Source organism: Corvus cornix, chromosome 5 (assembly GCF_000738735.6).
Source record: "Corvus cornix cornix isolate S_Up_H32 chromosome 5, ASM73873v5, whole genome shotgun sequence".
Classification (NCBI taxonomy): domain Eukaryota; kingdom Metazoa; phylum Chordata; class Aves; order Passeriformes; family Corvidae; genus Corvus; species Corvus cornix.
The window spans coordinates 37,165,197-37,192,834 of NC_046335.1; the positions used below are offsets into that span (position 1 = coordinate 37,165,197).

General features: G+C 40.4%; 2 protein-coding genes across 4 annotated transcripts in view; both read left to right on the forward strand.

The window, feature by feature from the left end:
* Positions 1-17,722, forward strand: part of LOC104698610 (cytosolic phospholipase A2 epsilon-like) — a 35,508-nt gene extending 17,786 nt beyond the window's left edge. For 2 of the 3 annotated variants that reach the window (XM_019281980.3, XM_010414012.4), the window contains 17 exons: positions 475-606; positions 1,696-1,736; positions 2,175-2,217; positions 2,962-3,025; positions 3,722-3,885; positions 4,157-4,249; positions 4,763-4,800; positions 5,428-5,563; positions 7,033-7,169; positions 7,647-7,869; positions 9,305-9,419; positions 9,933-10,070; positions 13,070-13,177; positions 14,079-14,270; positions 14,674-14,840; positions 15,987-16,173; positions 16,386-17,722. In XM_019281980.3, the coding sequence (XP_019137525.2) occupies positions 475-606; positions 1,696-1,736; positions 2,175-2,217; positions 2,962-3,025; positions 3,722-3,885; positions 4,157-4,249; positions 4,763-4,800; positions 5,428-5,563; positions 7,033-7,169; positions 7,647-7,869; positions 9,305-9,419; positions 9,933-10,070; positions 13,070-13,177; positions 14,079-14,270; positions 14,674-14,840; positions 15,987-16,173; positions 16,386-16,594 (2,187 nt within the window). In that variant the 3' untranslated portion in view covers positions 16,595-17,722. The remainder of the gene's footprint in view (positions 1-474; positions 607-1,695; positions 1,737-2,174; positions 2,218-2,961; positions 3,026-3,721; positions 3,886-4,156; positions 4,250-4,762; positions 4,801-5,427; positions 5,564-7,032; positions 7,170-7,646; positions 7,870-9,304; positions 9,420-9,932; positions 10,071-13,069; positions 13,178-14,078; positions 14,271-14,673; positions 14,841-15,986; positions 16,174-16,385) is intronic. The other variant, XM_019281988.3, reaches the window with a different exon arrangement.
* Positions 17,723-24,153: 6,431 nt separating this feature from the next.
* The window catches only part of LOC104688224, a 55,198-nt gene continuing 51,713 nt past the window's right edge, over positions 24,154-27,638 (forward strand). The window contains exons 1-2 of the mRNA XM_039552932.1: positions 24,154-24,780; positions 26,011-26,100. Of these exons, the coding sequence (XP_039408866.1) occupies positions 24,181-24,780; positions 26,011-26,100 (690 nt within the window). The 5' untranslated portion in view covers positions 24,154-24,180. The remainder of the gene's footprint in view (positions 24,781-26,010; positions 26,101-27,638) is intronic.

A 27,638-nucleotide genomic window follows, 5' to 3' on the forward strand; every position in this document is an offset into this window, starting at 1 on the left:
TTTCTGTAGATTCCATGGTCATTATCTGCATGTGATCTGTTTAATAATTTACAGGATAAAATTATGCAACCATGAAGTAATTATATGGAGCATCCTAATGTATTTTAATTGCTGCTAATATCCAACGATTTCTTATTCTACCAACAGCAACAAAGTCCTGACCACTAGAAGGCTTCCTACAATTCAAGGAAAACTGGTGACCTCAAACCAAATTAGAGGCCAAACATGTTTTTCAATATTCAGTGATTCTACTAGCCTTGTTCATTTAAATTACTTTGCAGGACCATTCAGCAACAAACCCAACTCTGTGTTAGGTTCAGAATATCTTTCTTCCTCTCTGCATGGATGCAAAGTTGCACATGCTCTCTCACTTCTCCCCATCCTTTCTCTGTTTTCCTTAACATGCTGAGTACATCATCTTGTACCTCTGTAAGGTCTCAAAATAGGATCCTCATTCTGTACCTTTGTTCACAGAATGTTCTTGAGATGAAAGTCTATGATGAAAATGCAGTCACTAAAGATGAGCTCCTCTTCACTGTTCTCCTTGATATTGCTAAAATCCAGCTTGGAGAAACTGTTCACTTGACATTTCAGCTAAATCCAAAGGTGAGTGATAAAACTGCCTTGGCCACAGGAAGAAAATACATTTTTTTGGTATTACCTCCTAAATAAGTTCTTTTAAAGCAATTGTAGGTAGGAGAGCTTGTTTCCTCTTGGTATGCACTTCATATACCCTGTAAAGAACCTTCCAAACCGTAATCAGCAAAGTGGACAAGGACATGATCCTGAAGGATTTTGCTAGCTCATCAAACTTCTTAACAGGTGGTTTTTTCTGACACCAGAGTTGCCTTTTTCCCTTCTTTCTTGACTCTGTTGCTCAAATAGGTTTTGTTGGAAATACAAAACTTGGTCACCATTCCACAAAGTTTCTCTGTTAGAATTTCCTTTTCTGGCACAAGCACTTATGAGTTTGGGCATACTCTAGCACAGATGTTACTGTATTCACTGATTCCTTGTCCTGTAATTCTTTTGAACATACCTGAAAGTAAACCCAAAGATCCATACTGAGGTACTAAAACCAGTTGATAGCCAGTTGCTCAAACTGTTTCATTATCTCAGTGTGCCTGAACACATACATGATGACTTCAATGTGGGATGTGGGTATTCAATTTAGATACTTCTATAGATTTGCTATTTCACTGACTTTTCTTATAGGGTGTATGTGGGTATTCAGCTCCACAGTGATTTCAGCAGGCAGTCTACCTTAACTTGTCTGGGCACTGGTCAATGTACTGTCCATGTTATAGGAGTCCTTTTGATCAGAAGAATTGAGAATGCTCTCTTCTATACAGCAGTATCAGTCCTCTGATAACATTATACAGTAAAACCCCAAGCCTTTAGACAGTTTTAAGCCACCAGTTATTGCAGGACTTAGGACTGCCTGCCCTTCTACTCTTCCTCACCACCAAACAGAACAGGGCAGTTGGCCTGGGGACTGATGGTTAACAAAGGAGGGAGAAGACTTCCAAAATCACTCTAACTCAAATGCTTTCTCTCCTCACACTATACCTTGGAGTAGGAAGGAAATTTGATTTGATTGAAGAACTCTTTCAGGAGCCAGAATAACAATTGACAACCATAGCCAATGAGAAAGAAAATTAATTCATATGCTTATAACAAATTAATCTTTTACAGACACAGGAGATGCTAGAGGTTGAGTTTACATCGGAGAGCATGTGAGTAACATCCACATGGAACCGTAGAAGTATCCCTTTGCAAGGAGTCAAACACATGCTAGCATTTAGTATAATATAATTTAAAATGTTCAGTACAACAGCAAGAGCTAGTGTTGATGAAGTTAGTTGCATATTGGCTAAAACTCTGTCTTCCTTATCTACCAAGAATCATCCTGGTTATTAATTTATCCTATTACTTGATGGAAGAGGGAAGATAATAAGAACTGCAGTCATCATACTTATCACAACTATTGTTTACCATTTTCATTAAAAAAAAAAGGGAAAACACATTTCAGATGTCTCACATTTCAGATCAGTGACATGTTTGAGACTATGCTGGACAAGACAAACATCAAGGAAAGTATTTTTCCTTGGTGTTAATTTAAGGATGTATTTAGGTGATACTAGTTCTGACTGCATTTTTTTTTTCTCTTTCAGTCCAGTCCCTCCTGAAAAGCTTGTGACTAATGGTGTATTACTGGTAATTTTAAACTATTGCTCTTTTATCTTTTTTTTCATGATAGTGATGGGAATCGTGAATGCGGCAGGTGCCCCAACACCTCACTGCAGGCAGGGCTGAAGGGGAGGGAGATGGGGGTCAGACACAGGTAGCCATCCTGTTGTGCTGATCCCTGTGGGAGGATGTGTTAGGAAAGAACGTGCACAGTCATTTGGGATACCCAGAAACCTGTTCACCACCACAGGCTGGTATCAAGCCTATTGACAAAGCCTGAAGTAGTCTTTCATTGACTTACTGCTGCTGTGTCATTCCTTTGGGGAACTTCTTTTGTGACTCCCTCATGGCCATCCTGTTTTCCCCACTTCCACAGGATGATATGGAAGTTGCTTTCTCAGCTTCCCTTATCTCATTACTTAGAGGAGTTGCACTTGACTGTCCAGCTTCACCAAAGCAGGGTGGCAAGGACAGCCCCGGGATTTGGCCAACCCATCGGTATAACCCTCAGGATGTCTCAGCACACTCCCACTGCTCCCCTGTTATTTCCCTCATCTTCCCAGTCCTGTCCAAAACCACCACCATTTTTCTTTCAGTTGAAACCTGTCACATCTTCAGAGTGACAAAATCTTTCTCTTATCAGCCTAACGAACACAGGGTGGACTGTTTTCCAGATCCCAGGGGCTCAGGTGACCAGACAGGTAGCAGTGAAGTGACTTGATATTGCATGTTTTATATACTTTAATCTCTCATTGTTCATTCCTGCTACAGTCTCGTGAAATTTCCTGCTTGGAAGTCCTGCTGGACAACAGATGGACAAAGAAAGAACCTTCAGGTTAGACTCCAAAGTAGAAACTAAAACCGCCTTATTTTATGGTTAACTGATTTTTCCTCAGTTGGTTGGTTGGTTTGGGGTTGTTTGTTTGTTTGGGGGGGTTCTTTTTTTTAGGTGTTTTTTTTTGTTTGTTTGTTTGGTTTGGGTTTTTTTTGTTTGTTTTGGTTTTTTTTGGCTTGTGGTTTGTTTTGTTTTGTCATTTTCTTATCTGGTAATTTTCCTACTTTGTTCTTACAATTAGAGGACAGGAACTGGGTGATTAGGAGTGTATACACAGATTCACAGATCCAACATAGTGTGTCTGTGATAACTAACTATAAAAACTGGACTTTGAAATTAAAGGGAATGATTAGAATGACAATGAATCTTATAAATGCTGTAAAGTAGAAGTAAATATATATTTCTCTCTCAACTTACATTTTGTCCAATTTGCCTGTATGTCTGATTTTTTAAAACATCTACTGCAACTTTATAAGCTTTTTGGGGTTTTGTGGTTTGTTTTTGATTTGCTTGTTTGCTTTTCTTCTCCTCCTATTTCCTGTAATGTTCTCTTGTTGCATAAATAGAGTTTGGAAGCTTTTAAGCATTGTTGAATGGTTTACATATAAATTTCTGAAAGACCATTTAGTGTTCCATTTCTGGGATCATAGTCACTAATTTCTTTGTATATTTTTGATGCTTGGATTCTTTTTTCAGAAAAAGACTTCTTGTTTTCAGTGAAGGGATCGTACGAGAAGACCCAGACCCTGTCGCTGGGCTCTTTCTGGCAACCTGTGAAGCCCCTGAACTTCCATTGCATCAAGTACAGCCTGTCAGAGCTGTGCATGGCTCTAGCAGAGAAGAAGCCTCATTTCTGCTCGGTATGTGGTCATTAGCTTGAGCAAGCACAGTAAACTCATGGTTTTCTACACTTGACTGAGGCAAATAGAAAGAGTTTGTATTTTTAATTAAGAGCTATCTTTCATGAACTTCAGCTCTGAAACAGCATTGTAACCTCTAAGACATACAAATATTAGATGCCAACTTGAATACTGCTGGACAAGGACCCCATTTGAAAAAAGTAAGTTGGAGACAGTTCTTTTTTATGGTGTATATGTGAAATATTTTTCTACATTATAATTTATTTTTCAGTGTACTTCAAGTGAAGAGAAAAAAGATTGCCATGCATCCCTCACTATTCCTCTGGATTCACTTCCATTCAGTGAGAAAGTGGAAGTAGCAAAGGTGATTGATACAAACTTCTTAGAATAAATACTAAGCTATAGACTAAAGATCAATGGGCACGAGTTAATTAGATCCGTGTGAAGTAGGGGTTTATATATATATAACTCTTAGTGCCCTTTGATTCCTAACAATTTCTAGCATTATGGACATGTACATTTTCATATGAACCAAACAGAAAAGAAAAATCACAGGCAAACACATGACAAAGGGATTTCTGTGATCACCTGGGGGACTAAAGCAGATCAGAGCAAATGTAAATGATGAGGCAGAATGGAACACACTGGCAGAGCTGGTGTTGGGTTTTGCTGCATACTGCTCTCTTTATCTTTAGTATAAAACAATATAAAGAAAATAAAGTGGACTTGGAGAAGTTTTAAGATTTAGATGGATTCTCTGATTCTTATGGCTTTGTGGCTTAATGTAGCTTTTAGAAAAAAAGAAGGGCTTCAGAGCTGATGGTAAAGAAGGAACATAACGCAATCTCCAGTGTTTATATTGTGGTTTTTTTCCTAGGATGAGACAATCAATTTACATGTGAAGTCAAATGACTGGTAAGAAATTCTGTCTTCGGGTTTTGTGGTTGTGAAAAAAAGATGCTTTTTTGCCTTCTTACCTATTTCTGTATCTAAGGGAGAAAGTATTTTGTCAATTATTATATTACCTATTCACCCTATGTTCATTACCCATGTCCAGAAGCTGGTTAACTGTGCTAGGTGAATTTTCCTGCTATGCTGCTATATAGGAGCTCAGTTTAGATGGGGAGAATAATGTTTTCTGGTTGCAACATCTGTAGAGCTATATATTTAGAAAAAGATGTGTTTACACTTCGCTTTCCTTACTTGTAAGAAGTACAGGGTGTTTGTATTTATAAAATCTGGAGGTCCTGAGGCAAGAAATCCTAAATATTCCACTGTTTATAGTATCCATATATGGATTGCAGTATTTATGTTAGACGCTTCCTGAAAATTATTGTAGTAATAAAGAATATTTCTTTCTGTAAGATTTTGCTTTTTGCAGTTTATCAGCCTTTTCTCTACTTTATCTATACCATCTGTGATGTGCTTTTATGGGGCCAGAGTAGCAGCTTTTCTAAGCCTAATAATAGAGTTGCAGCTTGTAAGCAGACATTAATTTTAAGTGATCGTGCACACCCTATTTAACCCTGGACTTTGCTTGAGGTCCAGAAACTTAGATGCTCGCTTGGAATTTGATCTGTGTATGGAGGAGAAAAATTTCCTACAGAAAAGGAAGAAGTTTGTGGCTTCTGCTCTGAAAAAAGCACTACATTTAGAGCAAGACCTACAAGATCATGAGGTATGGGGAAGCATCACAGAGACTGTAACATGCTGTGTAACAGGAATATGTTATGTTCATAGCCCTTTGCCTATTGTTTCTTAACTAGCCCTGATACATTCACTGCACCATGTAAAGCATTTTCTACATTTTGTACTTTAGATGAAGCAATGTGAGAGCCAGGGTTGTATCTCTTGTGTACATCCTCTTGATACACATTTTTCCAGAAAACATAATGCTATAAATCAGCATTTTTTCTCTATTTCTTTTTCATCTGTGCATTATAGACCTGGATAGTCTGACTGTTTTAGCTGATCATTCAGTCACCAAGACCCCATAAGGTATTTTATATTATCAGATTTTTGGAGGGACAAAATCTAACAGTTGAAGTGATGCATAATACTGGCTGATGAGAAGGTGTCTTATTATAGACTCTGTCCTCTGGTGCTCATCATCTCAGCTGTAGATCCTCAAATAGAATAAAGACATTCAACATTTTTTCTCTCATCTGCTTGTCTGAGTTAGGGTTTGTAATGTCCATGCTGGCATGGGGATGGTTGGTGCTTTAGGGAGGGAGAATGGTCTGTGATCAGGAACTTGAGAAATGAAGAACCAACTTGAGAGTTGGTTAATTTTTTTTCACCTGTATTTTCTCCTTTGTCCAGGACAGGTGGGCCAAAGGCATATTAGGTAAAATATGACAGCATGGTTTTAGACATTATAAATGATATCCCTGCTCACAAACTGATAATATTACTACATTGTTTCTTATTGGCACAGTAATTTCTTAAGTATAAGAATTTTTAGGGGAAGTACTTCTAACTATTATTTTCAAATTTTCCAGCAAGAGAATATTTCCTTATAGTCAGGTAAATCCAAATCAGAATACGTTGCTTTGACCTGAAATGTTCGATTTGAATAAGGAAACTGTTGAGTATTTCTTTGATGCAATTTCCTGGAAATGGTGTGTGGAAAATGTCAATTGGATCATCTTCTCTCAGTGGGCTCCTTAGAGAAATTTGTCTTCCGGTAACATAATTTAGATTTCCATACAATTAGGCTTCATCATTGCAATTATATACTCTAGGTACTTTGTAGGAGATGTAATCTAGCTATTATGCTTGACTTACAGAGAGGATAAGCTCTGCTCATTATCAAAACAGAGCTCTCATGGGATATTTTGCTAAGGAAAATGCAGTGTAATATTGAAATGCCTTGAAACAATAAGTTTTGAGCTGCTTTGATAAGCCAGCATGTAAAAATTTATAATCAAAAATGATTGATTTTTATCAAAATCCTCAAAATCAGTTAGTTACTTTTTTTTTCCTGCGCAAAATACACAGTTTTCATTTGTTTTTCTTCCCTGCCTGGGGAAATGGTGAAATGTTGGAATTTTTTGTGGGACTGAAATACTACATTTCACTCAGCTCTTATCACTTGTGCTGGTAAACAAAGTGTTGCTTACCACTGCTGTGTTGATGATTAAACAGGTACCAGTTGTAGCAGTGATGACAACAGGAGGTGGCACTCGGGCACTGACATCTCTGTTAGGCAACCTGTTGGGTCTTCAAAAATTGGGTCTCTTGGATGCTATTTCATACATCACTGGGTCATCTGGTTCAACATGGTAAGGAGATCCTGAACAAACACATGACTCATCACCTCTATAGTCTGCTGTGTGAGATATTTCTTCTCTTTATTTTGGTAAAGAAAGCCACACTGCCTTAGTCTCAAGGTTTCTTTATTGCTGCATTAGGAGCACATTGCCCAAGCCAGTGTATGGCCTAGGTGCTGCCTACAGGGATCAAGATTTTCCTTGATTCTTTGTTTCAGGTCCAGGATCTTTCCTACAGAATCACCTGGGTGCAAATCACAGCCTTGTGCATAAACCTTAGTAGCAAGGAGGGGCTTTTTGCAAGTCCTCATGCTTCACTAGTGATTTTGGAAAGTCCTCTAAATCAAAAAATCTTTTACATAATAAACTAAGCCCAAAAGAAGCTTTTAAAGAACCTCAGCTAGTTAATTTGATGTGGACCTTAAATCTAAGTCTGAAAAGTGAAAGTTTCTCTAGCATATGACAATGCACTTCCTTTCTTTTCCCCAGGACTCTGTCACATTTGTATCAGAGTGCTGACTGGTCACAGAAGGATCTATCAAGACCGATTGGTGAAGTCCGCAGACATATGACCAAGTGCAAGCTAAGCTGCTTTTCCCTGGAGAGCTTGAAATACTATGCAAAGGAGCTAAAACTGCGGAAGCAAGAAGGATACCAGATCTCTAGTGTTGATTTTTGGGGGCTTCTGCTGGAAAAAGCATTAGATGATGGGGTAGTGTTTTCCCTACATTTTCTCTAACAGCTACTGAATACTATGGTATGGAAAATGAAGCTCCAAGGACAGATGCCTGACAGCATGCCAGCATTATCCAGCAGATGATTTCTGCTTACTAACAAAGGGGTTTTAGAACTGTTAAGGTTAGAAAAGACCTTTGTGTCCATCCATGATCACCATCGTTCACCACTAACCCATGTCCTCAGGTGCCACATCTACACAAGTTTATAGATTGTGATTCTACCACTTCCCTGGGGAACCTGTTCTAATGCTGACCAGCCTTTCAATGAAGAAATTTTTCCTAATATTCAATTTAAACCTCTTCAGGCACAACTTGAGTCCATTTCCTCTTGTCTTATCATTTGTTACTTGGAAAAAGAGACCAATCCCCACTTGTCTACAACCTCCTTTCAGGGAGTTGTAGAGATTGATAGGGTCTCCCCTGAGCCTCCTTTTCTTCAGGCTAAACAACCCCAGCTCCTTCAGCTGCTCCTTGTAAGACTTTTTCTCCAGACCCTTTCCCAGCTCCATTGCCTTTGCTCCATGTCCTTCTCTGGACATGCTCCAGCACCTCAATTTCTTTCTTGTAGTGAGGGGCCGAAAACTGGACAGAGCACTTGAGGTGTGGTCCCACCAGTGCCAAGTACAGGGGGTCAATCACTGCCCTGGTCCTGCTGGCCACACTAGTGCTGATCCAGGCCAGGATGCCATTGGCCTTCTTGGCCGCCTGGGTGCACACTGGATCATGTTCAGCCACTGTTGACCAGCATCCCCAGGTCCTTTTCTGCTGAGCAGCTTTCCAGCCTCCTTCCCCCAGCCTGTAGGACTGCCTGGGGTTATTGTGACCCAAGTGCAGGGCCTAGCCCTTGGCCTTATTGAACCTCATATGATTGGCCTTGGCCCATGATCCAGCCTGTCCAGATCCCCCTGCAGAGCCTTCCTGCTCTCCAGCAGATCAACAACTCCCACCCAGTTTAGTGTCGTCTGCAAACTTGTTGAGAGTTTTATCCCCATGTATCTCTTAATGCATAATTAGCAGCCAAGGGGCTTCTGTTGACCAGAAAACCTATGTCTCCTTCTTCAAGTATGAGTACCTGAGTACCTAACTAAAGAGTCATACTGTTGGTTTATTTTCCTCTGTTCATCCCTGTGAGAACTTAAATTTCCATGTAAAGTGGATGTATTTATGAGAAAGAACAGGAGACCATTTTTTTAAAAAGTGTCCTACAGCTGTACCTGTAATTAAATAAGCCTATGTAGATATGTGAATGTTTAGATCACTCCTTGGTTAAAAAAATGTTTGGACACAAAATGAGTCGAGAGAATGATGAAATTAAGAGGGAAACAGGGTATGTATTTTGCTGTATTTTGGAAGTCAGAGAGTATGCCAAGAGGGTCCCTTGATTTTGCTCTGTCTTTTATCAATTCACAGAAAAATAACCACAAACTCTCAGATGAGCAACAGGCATTGAGTCAGGGTCAAAATCCCCTACCTATCTACATGATCCTCAACATCAAAGAAGATTACAGCCTTTCAGAGTTCAAAGGTGATGGCAAAAATGGGCTCATTTGGTGTTTAAACTATCGGCATTAGCAATACTTCAACCTCTTGTACAGCTGACCCATAGCATTTATAAACAGTTTCTTTTCCTCCTTAACTTCCTTTTCCATTTCCAGACTTTGTGCCTAGGTTATGGGAGGAATTCATCTTCTATGGGGCAGGAGAAATCTTGGGGAAGTGTTTAAGGACATCCAAGGTAGTCACAAGCCTTAGCTCCAAATGTGGGGTAACTTAGGCTGACCCCTCTTCATATAAACTTCACTTATGTTCTCTCTGGAGAGGGTCATTGGAAAGTTTTGAATGAACAACACTGTAAAACATTACTGAGTGAGTGGCTGACACCAGCTGAATGATAACTCCCTACCCTGAAGAAGGCCAGTCTGTGGTCACCTTGCAGATAGGGCTTATCCTGCAGCTGCCTTTTTGCCTTTTTATAGCTCTGCCAGCAGGGAAGTAGGGATAGGATTGAGATTTAAAAGTTTGCTTTGTGTCTCTGCAGAATGGGTGGAGTTCACCCCTTATGAGGTTGGGTTCTTAAAATATGGTGCCTTCATTCGTGCAGAGGATTTTGGCAGTGAGTTCTTTGTGGGTCGCCTGATGAGGAAACTTCCTGAGTCCCGAATCTGCTTCATGAAAGGTGATGTGCTCTATTGCAAAAATTTGAATTGCATTAAAATGTGTTTTATTTTTAATATAATGCAAACCCTGCATTGGACTGAAACCAATTTTACACCAGGTTGTTCTCACCTCTGATTGAATTCCTTAGACAATGGAGATGGGCTGAAAGTACTGAGAGGAAATTTCAACTCACACTATTCATTGTTGCTTTTGTCTTGAATAGTGATGCTCATCCCTGAAGTTTCAGGGCTGCTTGAAGAGGTTAGGTTCATTTTGAACCAACCAGCAGCAGAGTTCCATGTGAAAACTTTGTATTTTGAAACTGATCTTACAATCAAATTTGTCTATGAATGGCATGATCTGAGAAGCCAAAGTAATGTTGTTACTGAGTTTGTTACAAAATACGGCAATTTAGAGTAGTTTTGTGAACTGCTACTGACACTTTTTTCAAGTTTAATAGTATTCTAAATCCTTTGTAATTTTGCTACCGTGATAAATCATTAAAATTTATCATTCTTAATTCAGTAAATTGGATAGCATCCAGTAATATATGAAAAACAGCTTTGCAGTTTTTATTCAATTGTTTTAATTTTGCTTAATACTGGAACTCTCTACTACAACCCTTGTATGTTGGTTCTCTGGGGTAAAGTTTCTGCAGACAAGTCCGTCTGCTCTTAAACAGATATTTGACATGTAAATGAGCATAAGACACAACAGGACACCAAGGATACGGGTCAAAAATTGTTAACTTCTAAAGTGACAAATCCATACAACCAGCAACACCACATGGTACTCCTTATTTAGTGTTCAGAGAAGCTGTGAATGTCTGTATTATACAGGAGGAGTCCAGAATCATATTGTTCAAAACATGAGATAATAGTTGGGCATAAGAAAGAAAAGACTGTGCTTAGTCTCACAAGCACTAAATCTCACAGCTTTATTAGCTATGCTAAGAGCTTTTAGTGATGTCATGAGTTAAGAAAAGAGATGTCTGACAGAAAAGACTCAGAAGAAAACACAGGATCCAAGAGTATGAATAGAACTGCAAATGGCAGGAAAAATTCATGCAAGGTAAATCCCACTGGTGGCTCTGAAACCCAGTACTACAGATGCAGCCACCAGGACTAGAAATCCCAAATCCAGGAGCTTGAGATACTGGAGAATATGCTGAAGAAGAGATCCCTTCATTCTTCCCTTTTACTTTTCCATTAAGCACTCTGTTAGAGGTAGGTCACAAAGCTAGGTGAGACTACAGAGCCTTCTTCTGAGAATGTTGTGCCTCTGTTGCAGTTCCTCAGTAGCAGTGGGGGTAGTGTGTTCATACCGGAGGTGGCCAGGTAGCAAGCACACCCAACATGTCCAGCCTGCGCTGAGCTCTGTTCTCAGCCTTGGCACCTGAGCCTGGTGATCCCGCAGCCACGGGTGCGTCTTTAAAAAGGATAAGGTGGCGAGTTAAAGCAATGTTGCCATCTAGTGATGCCACATGCAATGCCCTCTTGGGTTACTATTAAAATGTACTGTTAGTTACAGCATGATAGTTCAAGGATAAAAGCAAGATGTCATTTGCAGGGAGATGAAAGGCCTTTTTAAAGAGCAGTGGCTAGAGCTGGAAAGACTGGATGAGCTTATGGGGATACAAGACCCTCATGTTTCCAGAAGAAAGTCTGGGGTTCATGAGAGCTTGTCTGTTCTTTTCAACTCTGTCAGCCTAGTGAAAGACACCATCCCTCTTCACAGTTCTTACTTCAGCCAATATAGGTACAAAGAAAATTCAGTGCAAGAGGTTAGGGCAACACTGCTATATAATTATAAACAAGTTCTGAGGACACAACAATGTTTGAAACATATTAAAATGCAGGAACAGTGTGTTACTCCCAGGGCTGAGGGAACAGGAAGAGTTACGGAGTGAAAAGGCACCAAGAGAAGACAGGAGAAACCAGAGGAGTTGCCTTCTCACAGCAGAGTTGGATAGAAGCTTCTCAAGCTGCTGGAAGAGAAGGTTTTCTTGACAGAAACTGGCCAGTAATTATGTGCAAATGAACTCTGGTAGCCAGCTAACTGTAAATCCAGAGAGCCCCCACTGATTTCTTGATTATGCATTTCTAACATATCTTAAGAGAGTCTATTCTTACAAGGACTTCCTGTGAAGCAGAAGGCCTTTGGCTTTCTGTCCCACTCAGAAACATGCCAGGTTTAAAAGGGAACTGTATTTCTGTTAATAACTTATGGGATGAATAACTATTTTATTGTGTAACTCAAATTATTGCATCCTGTACAATGTATGGCTTTTGCAAATCTTTCACTGGTAGAGATTTTCAAGGCAAAGCACAGCACTGCCTACTCTGATTGAGTTCCTCTTGTTGCCTATGACAGAGCCATGGAGGAAGAGATACTTTTCAAGATCTAAGGGACTTTTGAAGATTTCTGCACTGTGGAGACATTTTTTGATGTTCTTTAACCTGGGATGGCAAAAGTGGGAGAAAGACTATAGGAATGAGAACAACAAATAGAAGGAGAAGAGTCTCCCTCAAAAGTCCTTGTGCAAAGTGAAATCATAGAGGGACAGCAAAGACGTCTTGTATTAGAGGACTTTTCTGCAGACTATCCCAAACTGTGGTTCTAACCATTTGATTCTTGACTGTCCAGGAGCAGCATCCAAACCTTTAACTGAGTATCCACTTGCATATGACATATTTTGTGGAGCAGACCCTTGTTTTATAGGAAATGGCATGGTTTTGCTTACTTATGACAGTTGATTATAGGATGGAAAATGTTGGTTTGTATGTGGCAACGAATTACAGTGGCTGAAGGCCTCACACAGTGTTTTAAACTATTTAGGCTCCTCCTTGAGGACAGAATGCTAGTTGCTGAAATGAACTTCATATAGTTTTTGGTAATAATTTGGAAACCTTGAGGCTTTCCAATACCCCTTGCAAAGCTGAGAAATTATTTTTTTTAAAGGGATGTTTTCCATTAAAATGTTTCTGAAGAGGTTTCCCTGTTCTCTCCATTGCACAGGCCTATGGAGCAATGTCTTTTCATACAACCTCTTGGATGCCTGGCATTCGTCAGATCCTACACAAAGGCGCTCACTGAGGTGTACCCAACACAGCACTGTTGATATTGGTTAGTTATGTTTCTGTTTTACCTGTTGCCTCATAAATCCAGAGGTTTCATGTTGTCAGCTGTATCTAACTAGGTTTCCCCTCTGAATTTATTCACAGCAATATTATTTCCATTAATCTCTCTTAGACTGAGTTTATGCAAATATAAAACTACTGAAGGTTTTAAACAGACTGTCTTTGCCAGGGGTCCAGCAAACCTCTATGTTGTAACAAACACCCCAGTGCTGTGTTCTGTGTCTGCCTCAGCAGCTGGTACTTTTCATACATTGTTATTGAAGACTTGGATATAACAATTACGTGCAACTCCATTTCAATTTTCTTTGCTCTTGTTGTAAACCTGTCTTTTTCTAAGAGGCCTTGGTTGTTCTTCCTGTGTTCAAAGTCAGTTAGTGAGTTTGGTTTATGGGTTTCTATCACTTTCTCCATGGAAGTGTTGCAAAGCCCTAAGCTCAATAAATGCCTGTGATAAAAAGTCATTAGCCCTCTTTGCCAATCTCATGAGGTGCTGTTTAGCACAACTCTTTTTCTCTGCTCTTTTATGGATGTCTAAGTGTCCTGACAGCTTTCCCTTTCTCTTTTTTGCAAAGCTGATTTTTATTAATTTTGAAAGGAACAGGTCCAGATTCTGACCTTCACACAGGGAATCAATCTGTGAGTTCTATCAAAGAGCAGATCACTTTTTCCAGCTTCAGCAAGTTTGTTGCCACTCTGTTTCTCATGGAATATGCTTTATTGAAGATTGATTTTCTTCTTATTCCTATTTTGACATCGATTTATTGGTATGTTGCAATGCCTTATTAGGATCTTCTTTTCCCTAGCTAATGAGAGATGTCTTCTGTTATTTTAAGTATTGCAAAGAATTATATCAAAACAACAATTTTTTCACCTCCTCTATCTTTCAGGAGAAGAGCCTTCTCCATCAGACAGGAGACACGAGTTGGAGACTTACTTGGTCACCCCTGAATGTGGCATCATGGGGATCATTCGGCGGATCCTGACGGAGCGGGTGATGGTTTCAAAGTTCTACAACTTCCTGAAGGGGTTCCAGCTGCACAACGAATACCTTCAGAGCAAAAACTTCTGTATATGGAAAGGTAAACATCCTTGAAGGTAATTTTTTGCCTTCTTAGATGGTTGGTGTTTTCATCAGTAAAGAGAAGGCAGAGGATGAATGTTTGGAAATTAATATTTCAAGATAACTATTTAAATTTCATGCAGTTAAATCAGCTTCAGGAATTCCCTTGACTCCAGGACAAGAAAATTACTTCTCATTTGGGGTGGAAGAATAGCAACATGAGAAATGAAGGAACTCTTTCTCATTGAACAGGTCATTCTTTTATGTGTGAAGGCTGAACTTCTGTAGTGTGTCAGGGTCTTGGAAAGTAAATGTAATGGAGAGCCAAGAGGCATTTTTTTTCCCAATTTTTCCTTATAGTCAAACAACAGATACACTGTTTCTTCAGTGAATCACTCATTGTAACAAATATTTCCTTCTAGATACTGTACTAGAGAATTTCCCCAACCAGCTGACAGAAACAGCAGAGTTCATGTGCCTGGCAGACACAGCAGGATACATCGATATTAGCTATCCACCGCTCATGAGGCCAGAGAGGAAAGTGGATGTTGTCCTGCACTTAAACTATTCTTCTGGATCACAGACCTCGGTGTGAAAAACACTCGATTTTCTTTGATAAACAACTGCTGCCTTTTAGCTCTCCTTAACTCCTAAAGATTTAGAATAATTTATGTAGATTTAACTGATTCTGGGAGAAAAGGATCCTTGGTCTACAGTTCCCTGTGCAGATGGCTAGGTCTTGCAAGTGATGCTGGTAAATCCCCTGAGAAAGATGTAATATCAGATTTCTAAATATTTTATTTGAATTAACCCTCTAATGCTATCTCCTAGACCTGTGTGCTCCTGTGATCTCCATTTGGCTATCCAGATTACACTCATATGGAGTGTTTATCTGGTACTAGTTACCACCACTGATGAACTCCATTTTGGTTGTGTCGTGATAGTCATATAAAGTTATCTACATGCAGTATAATTAGGAAAAATTTTTCCAGCTGTCTTTAGAACAGTAACTGGATTTTTTTGTCATCGTTCAAAATTGTGGAAAAGAATTGTCCTTTGACAATCTCTGCTGTTTCAAATACCAGCTAATATTCCTGTTACTAGATATGGATAAGGCAGAAATTCTTGAAGACTAAAATTTTCATACGTGCCAACCAGACTCAGGAAGAAAAATCCTATTTTCAAAAATTGCTAACACACCTGCAAGGTTAACATTCCAGTTAAGGTGATGTTTGCTCCCAGATCACTGTTTGCTTACATCACTTTTCAGAACCATCCTAAGGCATCTAAGACAGAGGCTTTTAAATATTTTATGCCAAGTCAAAAAAATATTTGTAATTTTGCATTTAAAAACTTCACTATTTCAGATTCTTGTCCATTCTACTTGTTTCAGGATTTTCTTCAGAAGAGGTATCTTTCTGTATCATAAGCTGCTAGGCCACCCTTCCCATAATCATGGACATTTTACTTGTCTTGTAGATAAAGGCTAATGAGGAGAAGGAGAAGGTAGAACAATAATCAGGAGTGCAAGGTGGAGACTTGAGTCTTGAATTGTTGTTCTGTTAATAGCTAGTAGTTAATATCTCACATAAGAGACAAGGACAAAAGAGATATTGATAGTGAACCCTGCTCTCACATCTTTGTGAAGATCTTTTAATGGATGCATTGTACATTAGGAAAAGTGGTGGCATGTGGCAGAATTTCTGACCTTTTCTTTTCTTCTGTCTGAATTCAGCCTTTGGAGGAAGCCTCCAAATACTTTAAAAAGCAGGGAATCCCATTTCCCAAAATCCACATGAGTGAAGAAGAGAAGAAAAATCTAAAGGAGTGCTACATCTTTGAAGACACAGAGACTCCAGAGGCACCAACTGTGGTGTTTTTCCCCCTGGTGAATGACTCCTTCAGAAAATACAAAGAACCTGGTAAGACATAGGATGATCCTCCCACCACCTGGCAGCCCTTTGGCTGTGGGATGGGAGACATGGTTGTAGTGTGATCTCCTCCCTCCCCTGCTGTGCCTCCCATTGGAGAGAAATGCAAATGCCAAGGGAGCAAGGAGTAATGTTGTGCCCCACCTGGAGAGTGGGAGGTATCTATATCTATACCCCACTGATGATTTTTCTTTATTTGTCAGGTGTGGAACGCAGCCCTGATGAGTTGGCGCAGGGTAATGTGGATGTTTCCACCATTTTTTCCCCCTACTGCTTAAACAGCTTTACCTACACAGGGGAGGAGTTTGACAAGCTGATAGAACTGACCAGCTACAACATTCAGAACAACCAACATCTCATCCTTCAGGCTTTGAATTCAGCCATAGAGCAGAAGCGACAGCACAAAAAATAAACATTCTCCTGAGTTTCAGAAAGAAATCTGCATGATTTGTTTTGGTTTGGATTTTATTTTTGATTCTTCTCTAGAGAAGAATCAAGACCTGTCTGTAAACGAGCACAGTAGACTTTGGAAAGTACAGACTTGTCTCAGCCTGTGGTTCCTCTCTACCACATGGTAGAGAGATCAAACAATCAAACAAAATAATGATTAGACTTGTGCTTTATTTATGTTGGGTTTCACTGCCAGTGAACTTTTTTTCATGCATATACATGTATATGAAGTAAATTGAAGATCAGGAAAGATGAGGTTTATTGAGAAGTTTTTAAACGCATGAATCTGGGACAGTAGTACAAATTCCTTCCAAATTTGCTATACTACTAGAAGTTGTATGTGAAGTAAAGACAAATGAGCTATGGATATTTAATTTATTTCAAATCTAGTGCAGCAGGAAAATACATAATAAATGTGGACAATTTCAAAGAACATGAAAACTACACTTTCCTATAATGTCAGCAAGAAATTTTGCTAGAAATAACCTGCCAAGCTAAACATAAAAGAAAATCTGAGACTTCACATGAAAAATACACATTTTCTATACTTCTGAATTTAGAAGTTTTATTATACCAGCAGTATGTAGTTTTTGAAAATCTCTTGGAAACTACTGTTTCAAGCCATATTGTGAGTCAGGATCAGCTCTTCCAGTGCAGGTATAACTATCTAATCCAGGGCTCTACTTTTCAGTGAACGTTCATGGTATTTAGAGGATCCAGCTCAATATCCACATCCTGTTAATTTCAGTGGTTTTCATAGTATTTCTTGTTATTATAAGATGGGATGCTGTGAGAATTAAAACATCAAAAACAGGGAGAGAGATTTTGTGGTCAGAAGGCAAGCTAAGTGCTTTACATGGATATCCATGGGTAATTCATGGGTAATCACACGATTTTGTCAGTCCCTGCCTGTCTAAAAGCAACATAGGATATAGCACAAGGTAATTTGTTGAAACTGTTTCTTTTTGAGTTGAAGACCAAAATAATTATTTGTTTTAGGAAATATTTTAATAAGACAAATAGTATGTAAACCTGTTTCATTATAACAAAGATCCTAATCTAAAATAAAAAGATACAATGCTTCAGTCAGTATCAGTTGCCCTTAATCACTTCAGATTTAAATAAAACAAAGCAGCTTGTCTGTGCTGAAGTAACATGTATTGGCAAACACAGAGCTATGAATAATGTATCATAGCCAAAACCGAAAATTAATTCAAAATGAAATATGAACTTCTAAAAGGCTGAAAAATTCTCTTCCCTCTTGCTATAATGATCTCTCACCCTTCAATGATTCCTTTATGCCTTGTCTTCCTCTATCCTTTGTTGTCTTTAGTTTCCCATGCTCACCTCAGATGACCTCAGCCCCCTTAGGCGTGCTGTGTCCTTACCCCGGCTGCTCTTCCAGGCCCTCACACCTTCATCCAATTTGCAGCCTGGGTTCAAACCTCTAGTGTGCTGAAATGGCTGTTTACTTGTTGGTGCTCATCAAGGGCTCCCCTCTTTGTGATCTCCATTGCCGAGTCATCTGGTCCCTCTTGGCATTTCCTCTCCTCTGTCCCAGCTCTAACTCCCTCCCAGGCTTCCCTGGTTATCATTATGACAACCCCATTTGTGTGACACATGTGTTTGCTACTTCTCCCAACTGCCCATCTTACAGCTGAGGTTTCAGGCAGCTTCAAGAGCTGCAAATGAAGTTCCTACCCCTGCCATCTGAGACTTTGATGACACCAGAGTTCAAGAAGCCTGCCTCTCTCTTCCCATCCCCGTCTTTAACTATGCTTCCCTTGATGTTTTCTGGTTTAAAAGTGGGAAGCCCTATTTACTTTCAGTGGGCCACTGAGGCGTTCTCTGCTGCATCTGCCAGGGTGTTTGTCCCACCTCCCAGCAGAACACTTGCAGAAGATCCTTGTCATCTGTTCTTGAAGGCCAGCAGGGAAGTTTTGTGTGGCTTGGTCTGCGGGCATTGTTTCTTTCTGGTTCAGCTTTTAATGGGGTACATTTCCTATGCTCTGACTCTGGGCTGTACTGAAGCATTACAAGAATGTAGGTAACAGCTGCAGATGTGGGCATTTGAAAGTGCTTTTTGGTTTTGCAGGTTGGGAGTGTCCCTTTTTGCAGGAAAGAGGAGTGACTTCATGGAATTATCCCTTCAAGGAAGGAAACTAACTAGAGGGGAGAGAAGCACTGCAAAAATCTAGGTCCATGCTGTATCATGGTGTTAGCACCAGCAGGAGTTAACCTGATTTTTCCTAAATATTTTATGAGATAGAGCTCTTGGTAGATGTGGTAATAGGAGCTACAAACACTAACATGCTGACCTCCTTAGTTGTAATTAATATGTTTTGCATCTTTTCTGTGTCTGCCTTTTCCTTCTTACCTATTAATTATCTGTAGTAAGTGAAGGGATTAGCATGCAATTGCACCTGTGCCCCAGCCCTTCCGATTATCACAAAGGTGCATGAAGAACTGGGCAGCTCCCTGAGGTGACTCAGACCACATGAAACTAAGGAAAGCAGCAATGGGATTCTTTAACTCCTCACAAGGTGTATGAGAACTCAGACAGTCCTACTGGGTGAGTGCCACTGAAGAAACAGGAGCTAATGGGATGGTTGGCAGCAGCATTTTGTGCTGCCCTGTAGTGCAAAGAGTGATCAAATGAGATTATTGCAAACATTCTGAGGGAAATGAGCTAGTCATCCCTGAGACTACAGGTTGCACCATGTGACTGATGGGAAATGTGTTTGCCACAGCAGATACAGGAGAATGTGAGTGGTAGAACAGGGCTCCTGTCTTAGAAACCCTGTGCTAAAACCTGCTCACATGTAAAGCTCTGCTGTGTATGTGCAACATCCACTGCCTTACTAGAGTGATAATACCACAGAGGAGGCCATTAGGGCCTTATTTCCTCATACCTTAGTCAATAGTTAAAACAGCTGAGAGTTCTGTGTCATTCATGCCACTGAAGCTTTGTACCTTCGAGTTCCTCCTGAAAGTCTCTCCCTTGTAGGGCTCCCACTGAAGCCCAGCACTCCTGCAGTGTTCATGAAGTACTTCTCTAGCACTCCTCCCACACCTCCAGCTCATGATATCAAAACTCTGGGATATGATGTCATGTCTCCCGTTTTTTCCTCCTTGGGTCCTGAGGTCTCCTTTGCACTCCCTCCAACCCACTATTGCTTATCCCCTTTTCTCCATGCAGCTGGATGTCTCGTCCAGATGTCATAGCTTGATCCCAGCTGCCCTAGTGCTTGTAGTATTCATGCTTGTTCCAAATATGACCAAACCTCCATCATTCAAACCTGAAGCTTCTGGAGGCACGGTTACAGTACAGAGGTGATGTGAGACAAAGGGGAAAGATTAAGAATGATTAAGACAGATTAAGATGGTATAAAACGCAAGGAGGGAGAAACAATAGAAGGAAAAAAACAAATTATAATACCTGAGAAAAGTGAAAAATGGAATTTTAGCTATGATGTATTCAGATGAACAAAGAAAGAAAACACATACTTTGAAATCCAAGAAGTCAATGGTAAAGAAATTATGTCAGGGAATGGAAAGAGGAAAAGAAAGAGGAAATTGAGAACTAAAAGGTGGTGGAGATACTTTATCTCCATTTTAAATATATATATCACTGTTTTTTTCAAAGCAGTTTTGATAGGCTGGTCCTTTAAAAAGAACAGCAACTAAAAATCTCTAATCTAGAAAATGTCATGGCACTAAGTCTTAATGCTGAGGTTCTGACCGTCTGGGCTTACAGATATCTGATATGCACACTGTGAGTACTTCCTAGCTGCCAGCTCTGTCTTCTTTTTTTCTGCCATTAAATACTGGGAAAAGATGGTTCCTTGGCCCCTAGCAGCCTAACTTCCTGCCAACTACTGCTTATTGCAGCCTTCTCCCTCTCAGCTAATAATCTGTATATTAGTTTGCTCCCTTCCTGTTTCCTTTATTCTGCTGAGAAAATGGAGCCTCCTTAGAGACTGATAACTATCAGGTAAGGAGCTGCAAGTTTCTACATATATTAATATGTACTCTTAAATCTTGAGCAAGTTGTTTCTTCAATTTTGCAATTTCTGCTATTCAGCTGGATGACAACCAGTCTTAAAAGCAAGTCATGCTCCAAATTTCTCCTTGAGCTGCATTTCTTTTAACTTAATATCTACTTTGTAAATATAGGCTATAACTTGGTTTTGACATTTAATAGATGATATGATAGCCTAGAATTTGTTGAAGATTAAATGCTTTGGTCCCACATACAGAAAATAATTCAGAAAATCCTTCACAGATGCTTAACAAACACTTTTTCTGGTCATTCTTAATCTCTAGTCCATAATCTCTGCTGGTGCAGGAGCTGATGGCCTGTAACCCACAGCTGGGTTTGGGCGCAAGGAGGAAGGACTGTGGTGGTCATATTGCACTTGTGCTGGTTTTCAGCTCATGGGGATATGATAAACTTGCATGTAGTCTGCAGAAATGTGGAGAATGAACAGTGATGCAAAAAACTTTGGGAACTGCTCTTGTAGAACTGTAGTCCTGGGAAATTTTCTCCAAGTACAGAACAACATCCCATAGTGAGAGATCTCCAGGCACAGAGGACTTTCTCACTCTACAGGTAACCACTGAGGGCTGTACATTTGCAACATGCATAAAATCTGAGAGAGATAAATTTACACTTCAATTAGGCAGCTCTAAGAGTGGTATGGTAAGTTCTGGGCTTTATCCAGTGCATCAGTAACTGTAACATGAAAGAAATGTATACAGGTATTGAACTGTGAGTGCAAAGTTGTACAAAGTCATTAATGATGGTAGCCTCTCTACTGGGACAGGAATACCTCTCAGTATCAGAGGTTTGTTCTAGTTATATGCTAGATGCATACAAATGCTGATGCATCTATACAATGGCTATAAAGTGCCATACTTTTCTCAGTATGATCTTAACAAGAATACATTCTAGTACTTTTAAACTTTTTGGTTTAAAATTTATTTCTCAGAAGATTCATGCTTACTTGTTTCAGGGGTAAGACAACCAACAGCAGTAATGACAGTCTCCTGTGAGTTTTCCCTCCTGCTCCACATCTCCTTCCTTCACTAACTGCACAAGTGATGGCCTAAGATACCACTCCTCTCCTGCAGGAAGAGGACATAGCTGAGCCAGAACTCCCATCTGACTTTGCTCTCCAGTGCTGGCTTTTTTGTATAGAAGTATTTATATGTCTGAGAGTAGTGAGGTGGTTGCAGCCAGTCCTGGTTGTGCTTCCACCTTTTTAGAATAATCTCAGGCTCACTTTGCCTGGCCTGTTCAAGGCTAGGCAAGCATATATTTTTGCAAGGCATTTAGTGGTACACTGGTTTTCAATGGTTTTGGTCCAGTCCAGGACTGGGATTAAAAGGAATCACAAAGCTACATTTGAACTTGTTGAAAATTTTAAGTTTGTAGTGTAGCTCCATTTCTCCACAGCTTGTCTCTGCAGTCGGATGTAATACAGGTACCTCTGCCAAGTGAGTGATGCTTCTGCAAACCACGTTGTAAGATGAGTAAGAAACCTAAGCAGTAGAGGAAGTACAAGGTTGTGCTGGTTTTGGCACACTGTGTGTGATAAGCAGATAAGACTGTGATACCACTACACTAAAGGAGTAGTGTGCAATTTGTTGCTAGGGCAACTACATTTACATCTTTGAAACAGCTGGGTTATTTTCCTTCACCTATCCTTAAATGACTGAAACACGTAATGTAAAGAAAATACTTCCACTTGAAGCATCTGCTTTTCATTGTCCAAGTTGAAACCATCCAGCTTCGTACATTGAGATTTTAAATGAGATAGCACTAGGTCAGTTGTTAATGAGAACCTTGCAGTTTTCTTTCTTTATGGTGTTCCCTGTGGAGTGACTCAGATGGGAGCAGAGCACCTTGATTTAGCTGAAGGCTGTACAGATCATTATAGATAGCCAAGTGTGCCTGTAATGGGGAATTCACTCTGCAGACGTGGAAGTCTGTACACAGAATTAATCTTTCTTCTCCACAGGCTTCCTTGAGGACAGAGAATCACAGCTTTCTTCAGGTTCACCAACTTTAGAGGGATTTCTTTCACTCATCATCAGTTATGCTAATGGTTCTCTGAACTAACCAGCCTTGGGAAAGTTGTTCTGCTCTAATGACAAGTACCCTGGTATTTTTAGTATCCAATGGCAGGTCTTGCAAGGTCAACCAGGTCTTCTGTTCTGACCAGATTAAAAAAAAAAAAAAAAAAAAAAAAAGAATGATGCTTGTTGTCTAAATTAAGCTGCAAAAGGAGTTCTCCAGGATGTAGCTCAGAGTGTCTATGACCTGAGGCCAAAAGATGCTCCTGTACTTCCAGTGTGGGCAGAACTACTTTTCATGCTGGGAATGCAGATGCTATGACACAGCCTACTGTTACTGGAGCTTCTAGTTTGTTATTCATTTGTTTTTCTGTGTTTGAAGATGGTAATTTTCACTGGGTAAGCCTGAAGATGTTCATCTGCTCTTTTGTTCGTGTTCTTTGGTTGAACAAATCTCTGTAAAATAAAAGTGATAAAACTTAACCACTGGATACTGTATGCCATTCATCTTGATGGGAGTTTCCCACAGCTGCCATTTAAAGTTCAACTGCCTTTCTCTGGAAAACGTATAAAAGCATAACTCTTATCTGCTTTGCACAGCTATTACATATTTTCTTGTGCCTTTTTTGCTGTATTTAAGGTACTGCTGGGTGCAGCAGTAGTCCTGGGTCATGCCTCGAGCCATAGGCACTGACTTCAAGACCTCTGTTACCCTCTGCAAGCATCCACCTCCTTCTTCCCCCCGTCTTATCACACTCAATCCAGTGCTGCTGCTCCCAGCACATTGATCACCTCCTCTACTTACAGCTCACCTTTGCAAAATGAAGCCCCGGCCCTGTACCCACACCTTGGCCTCTCTCCCCTGGGAAGAAGGAACGGGAGCAGCCCAGGAGGAGCTGGGAGCTGCATGTCCATGCAGTGATCTCTCAGGCGATGGGGGTGGCCCTCTCCAGGGGTTACTCCGTGGCACAGGGCATTGCCCCTTTGCAGGCACTGAGCTCAGGTTGCCCCACCTGTGAGGAGGCTTTCACCAAAGTGCACAGGGCTGTGCCAGCACACAGGAAAGTCACTGCCAGTTATTTACATGCACAGGCCTTTTTCAGGGTCCAGTTTCCCACACAGGAGATGTCCCTGCTCAGGGCAGGGAAGAAGTGGGTTTGAAGGAGCAGGCCTCAGTGGCAGCGCCCTCCATGCTAGGACTCTGCACACACAGAAAAAGGTGGCATCAGTGCAGGACCTGTGGGGCAGGTGCAGGCTGGGAGAGGTTCCCAGCCAGAGGAAGGCACCACATTCCTTTTGGCTGTTGTGCTTGCGCTGTAAGGTCTTCCCTGGAGCAGTCTATCCTTGGTGCTCCACTGTCTTTGGCAGTGGGAGGGGAGTCCTTCACTTAGAGAGATGAGATGGGTGGGGCCTCAAGTCATTCTATAAAATAACAAGTCATTGACTCCCACAGGAATACATCCTGCAAACATGTCTTGGGAAGTGCTGCCAGTGGAGGTACCAGGAGCAGATACTGAAAATGTGTCTCTAGAACCGCTGCCTACAGAGGTGCCACGAGTAGATCCTGAAAATATATCTCTCGAATTGCTGCCCGTGGAGATGCCAGGAGTAGATCCTGAAAGCATGTCTAAAGGATTCCTGCCCATGGAGGTGCCAAGAGTAGATCCTGAAAGCATGTCTAAAGGATTCCTGCCCATGGAGGAGCCAGGAGTATATCCTGAAAACATGTCTAAAGGATTCCTGCCCATGGAGGTGCCAAGAGTAGATCCTGAAAGCATGTCTAAAGGATTCCTGCCCATGGAGGTGCCAAGAGTAGATCCTGAAAGCATGTCTAAAGGATTCCTGCCCATGGAGGTGCCAAGAGTAGATCCTGAAAGCATGTCTAAAGGATTCCTGCCCATGGAGGAGCCAGGAGTATATCCTGAAAACATGTCTAAAGGATTCCTGCCCATGGAGGAGCCAGGAGTATATCCTGAAAACATGTCTAAAGGATTCCTGCCCATGGAGGTGCCAGAAACACTCTATTACACGAAATCAGGGAAGACCATGATGCCATCAGATGCACTAGAGGTAAGAAAACAGCTTTAAAGTTTCGCTTAAGGTCCTCTGCATTTGACAGAAAACAAAATCCTGCTTTGTGGGTGTGTTTGTATTCAAGCTAGTGTACAAATTTGCTGTCTGATGGAACTATACAGCAGTTCCTCTGCCTGAAGGAGTTTAAGGTGAAATTTTCACTACAAGGCTGTCAGTGGCAAAAGTCCTCCTGAATCCACTGGAGCCAAAGATCTCATCTTCAGAGACAAAATGAGAGAAGTCAGAGTAGTATGGGGACAGAAAAAGATAAGAAAGGGGAAAAAATGAACAGGGAGGGAAACTTGCTCTGGGGGACTGAATTATCAGCCTTTTTTCTTCTGCAGTTAAATATTACTTTTATTAAAAACTTTGTCTTTCTGTATAAATAGCAAGATTTTGACATGTATAATAATGTGTCAAACCCATTTTTTTTTGTTATAGAAAATGGGATAAGGACAGGATAGAGACCAGGAATGGAGAATTGAATTTCACCTACACATTCCCTTTTGGGTTCTGAATTTTTTCATTTTGCTTTGCATTCTCTGTATTGTTTCAAGATTTGCATTTAGTTTTAACTGTTGTACATTATGCATTGTTCTGTGTGCTCCCTGACTGGATGAAGGTGCACCACTTCAGGAAGTGCTTTGGAAACAGAAACAGAATATTTTCAACATTTTCTTGGAGAAACTGTTCTTTAATGGTGCTCTACAAAGTGCTTCAAAAGGGGGCACCCTAAATTGTAGAAGTATTTTGGAACTTCTCTTTCCTGAAAAAGATTAAAACATTAGATCTAAAATTTTGCAACTGCAATGTTTCACATTCTGTGTTCAAACTCACAGAAGATACTCTGGGGTATTTTAAACCAAGGTTTAATATTGCTAAGAGCAGGAGCAGATTGCCAAAAGAGCACATTCAAAACAAAAAGCAAACCTTTTTCACAGAATAAATGCAGAGACACCTTCTGGGTATTTTACAGCTGTGGTGGTTTTTCTTCACTGACTTACTGAAAGGGTACCCCTTGGGTACACATGGATTTTGTGCCAGTGTGCACATGTGGTGGTTTGTTCATTAATCTGAGCGCGATAACACAGCTGGGTGTAACCAACAGCCCTTCTAATCGAGGTTTCATCAGAAATTGTTGCAAGTAGAAATTAATTATCTATTGTGATAATGCTGCTGCTGTTGTTTTAATGTTACCAATTATTGTTTCTTTCTTTCTTTCTTCAGGATGAAAACTCAGGCTTCGATCCCTTGGGAGATGGTGAACAGCAAAAAAGGAGAGATGACAGTACTGTGCCAGACCAAGGTGATTTCAAGGTATTAAGAACAGGAGAATTTAGAACCAAAGAGTGCTAAGGGTTTTGTTTCTCTCAAAAGGGGAGAAGGCTCATGTAGATAAAGAATGATGGCAGCAGCTTGAGTGTTGCGAGGGAAATGCCCCTAAGCCTATTGTTTGAATCATTTTATTCCTCTTAACGTTTATGATTTTCATAGAATCATAGAATGGTTTGGGTTGGAAGGCACCTTTAAAGGGTCATCTTGTTCCAAATTCCTGCAATGAGCAGGGACACCTTCAAGTAGACCAGGTGGCTCAGTTTCCCTAATTGCTTGTTTTATTTCTCTGTTGCATTTTATTTGGAGCAGGCTGAATATCTAGTATTTTAATCTCTCACTTACTTGTAAAAGAAATCCACTGGTGAACTTTCTGTTCCACAATACTTTTTGTAACTGAAATGGCCAAAAGTGACAGTGAGGCATGCCCTGATGCAATGGCTTCAGTAGCGTGATCTCCATCCTCGCAATTTATGAGGAAGTCCTGCATTATTGAACCCTGATCCTTCACCAATTCTGTGCTCCATCAGGAGAGAAACTGTAGTGGGATTCGGTAAAAGGAGTGATGCTTATGACGCCATGATGATTTTTTTGCCTTTTCTTTTATACTCCTTTTTTACCTTTTTATAACTTCTGTATTCTTAGTGGATTTTTTTGCCTACATTCTTGGACTTGTTTGTCAAGCTAGGAGACTAAACATTTTAGAAGCTTCATAGTTAGGGATCAGAAAGCCCCAGACCCAAAGGTCCTCTCCAGAACACATTCTGTAAACTAAGATAGAGCCGTCCAGGGGAAGGTTCCTTGGGGAGGGGGGCTCATTCAAGCCTCTCATTGGGGAATTTTGGATAGATATGCTAATTAGTAACACCTATAGTGTTATACTCGATCTATCATGGGTGTGCATTGCAGTGTGCATTTCAGTGCATTCGACCTGGACATGTGCACCTAAAGATCCTTAAAATAAATACTGAGGTAAAACCCCTTTTCCCCTTCTACCCGTCTTTGATTCTTGATTTTAAGACCAGGAAAAAGCATCACTTGAATGTGCTAGGGCTATTTCTTGTGCATGAGCATCAGTCAAAGATTTTTTTTTTGTTAGAAATTACTGGTTTGGGTGAGAGTTCTCATTCTGCTACTGTGCAGTGAGTCTGGGCATTATTTCCTATCTGTCAATAGAGAAGTTTAAGAGTGATTAATATAAAAATTTTGTCCCATGAAGTACCTGCTTCTGAGGCAGAGAGTTCTGTGAAAATTCGTGCTATAATCCATGCAGACAAATTCTATTGAGGCAAAATGAAGCTGAAAAGGAGCTTTATCTGAAAGCTGAAGTCATATTGGGAACAGGCAGACAGGTGAGCTTTCTGGTAAGCTGCTTACCAGGTAGTTCTGCTCACAAATTTAAACAAATTTTTATTCATAGTCACAATACTTTTTGTTTTTTCACATGCACTCTTCAAAGTTTAGCTATTGTGTTTTCCTTTCCCAGCATTAGGATAATTATTATTTTTAAAAAAATTAGTGGT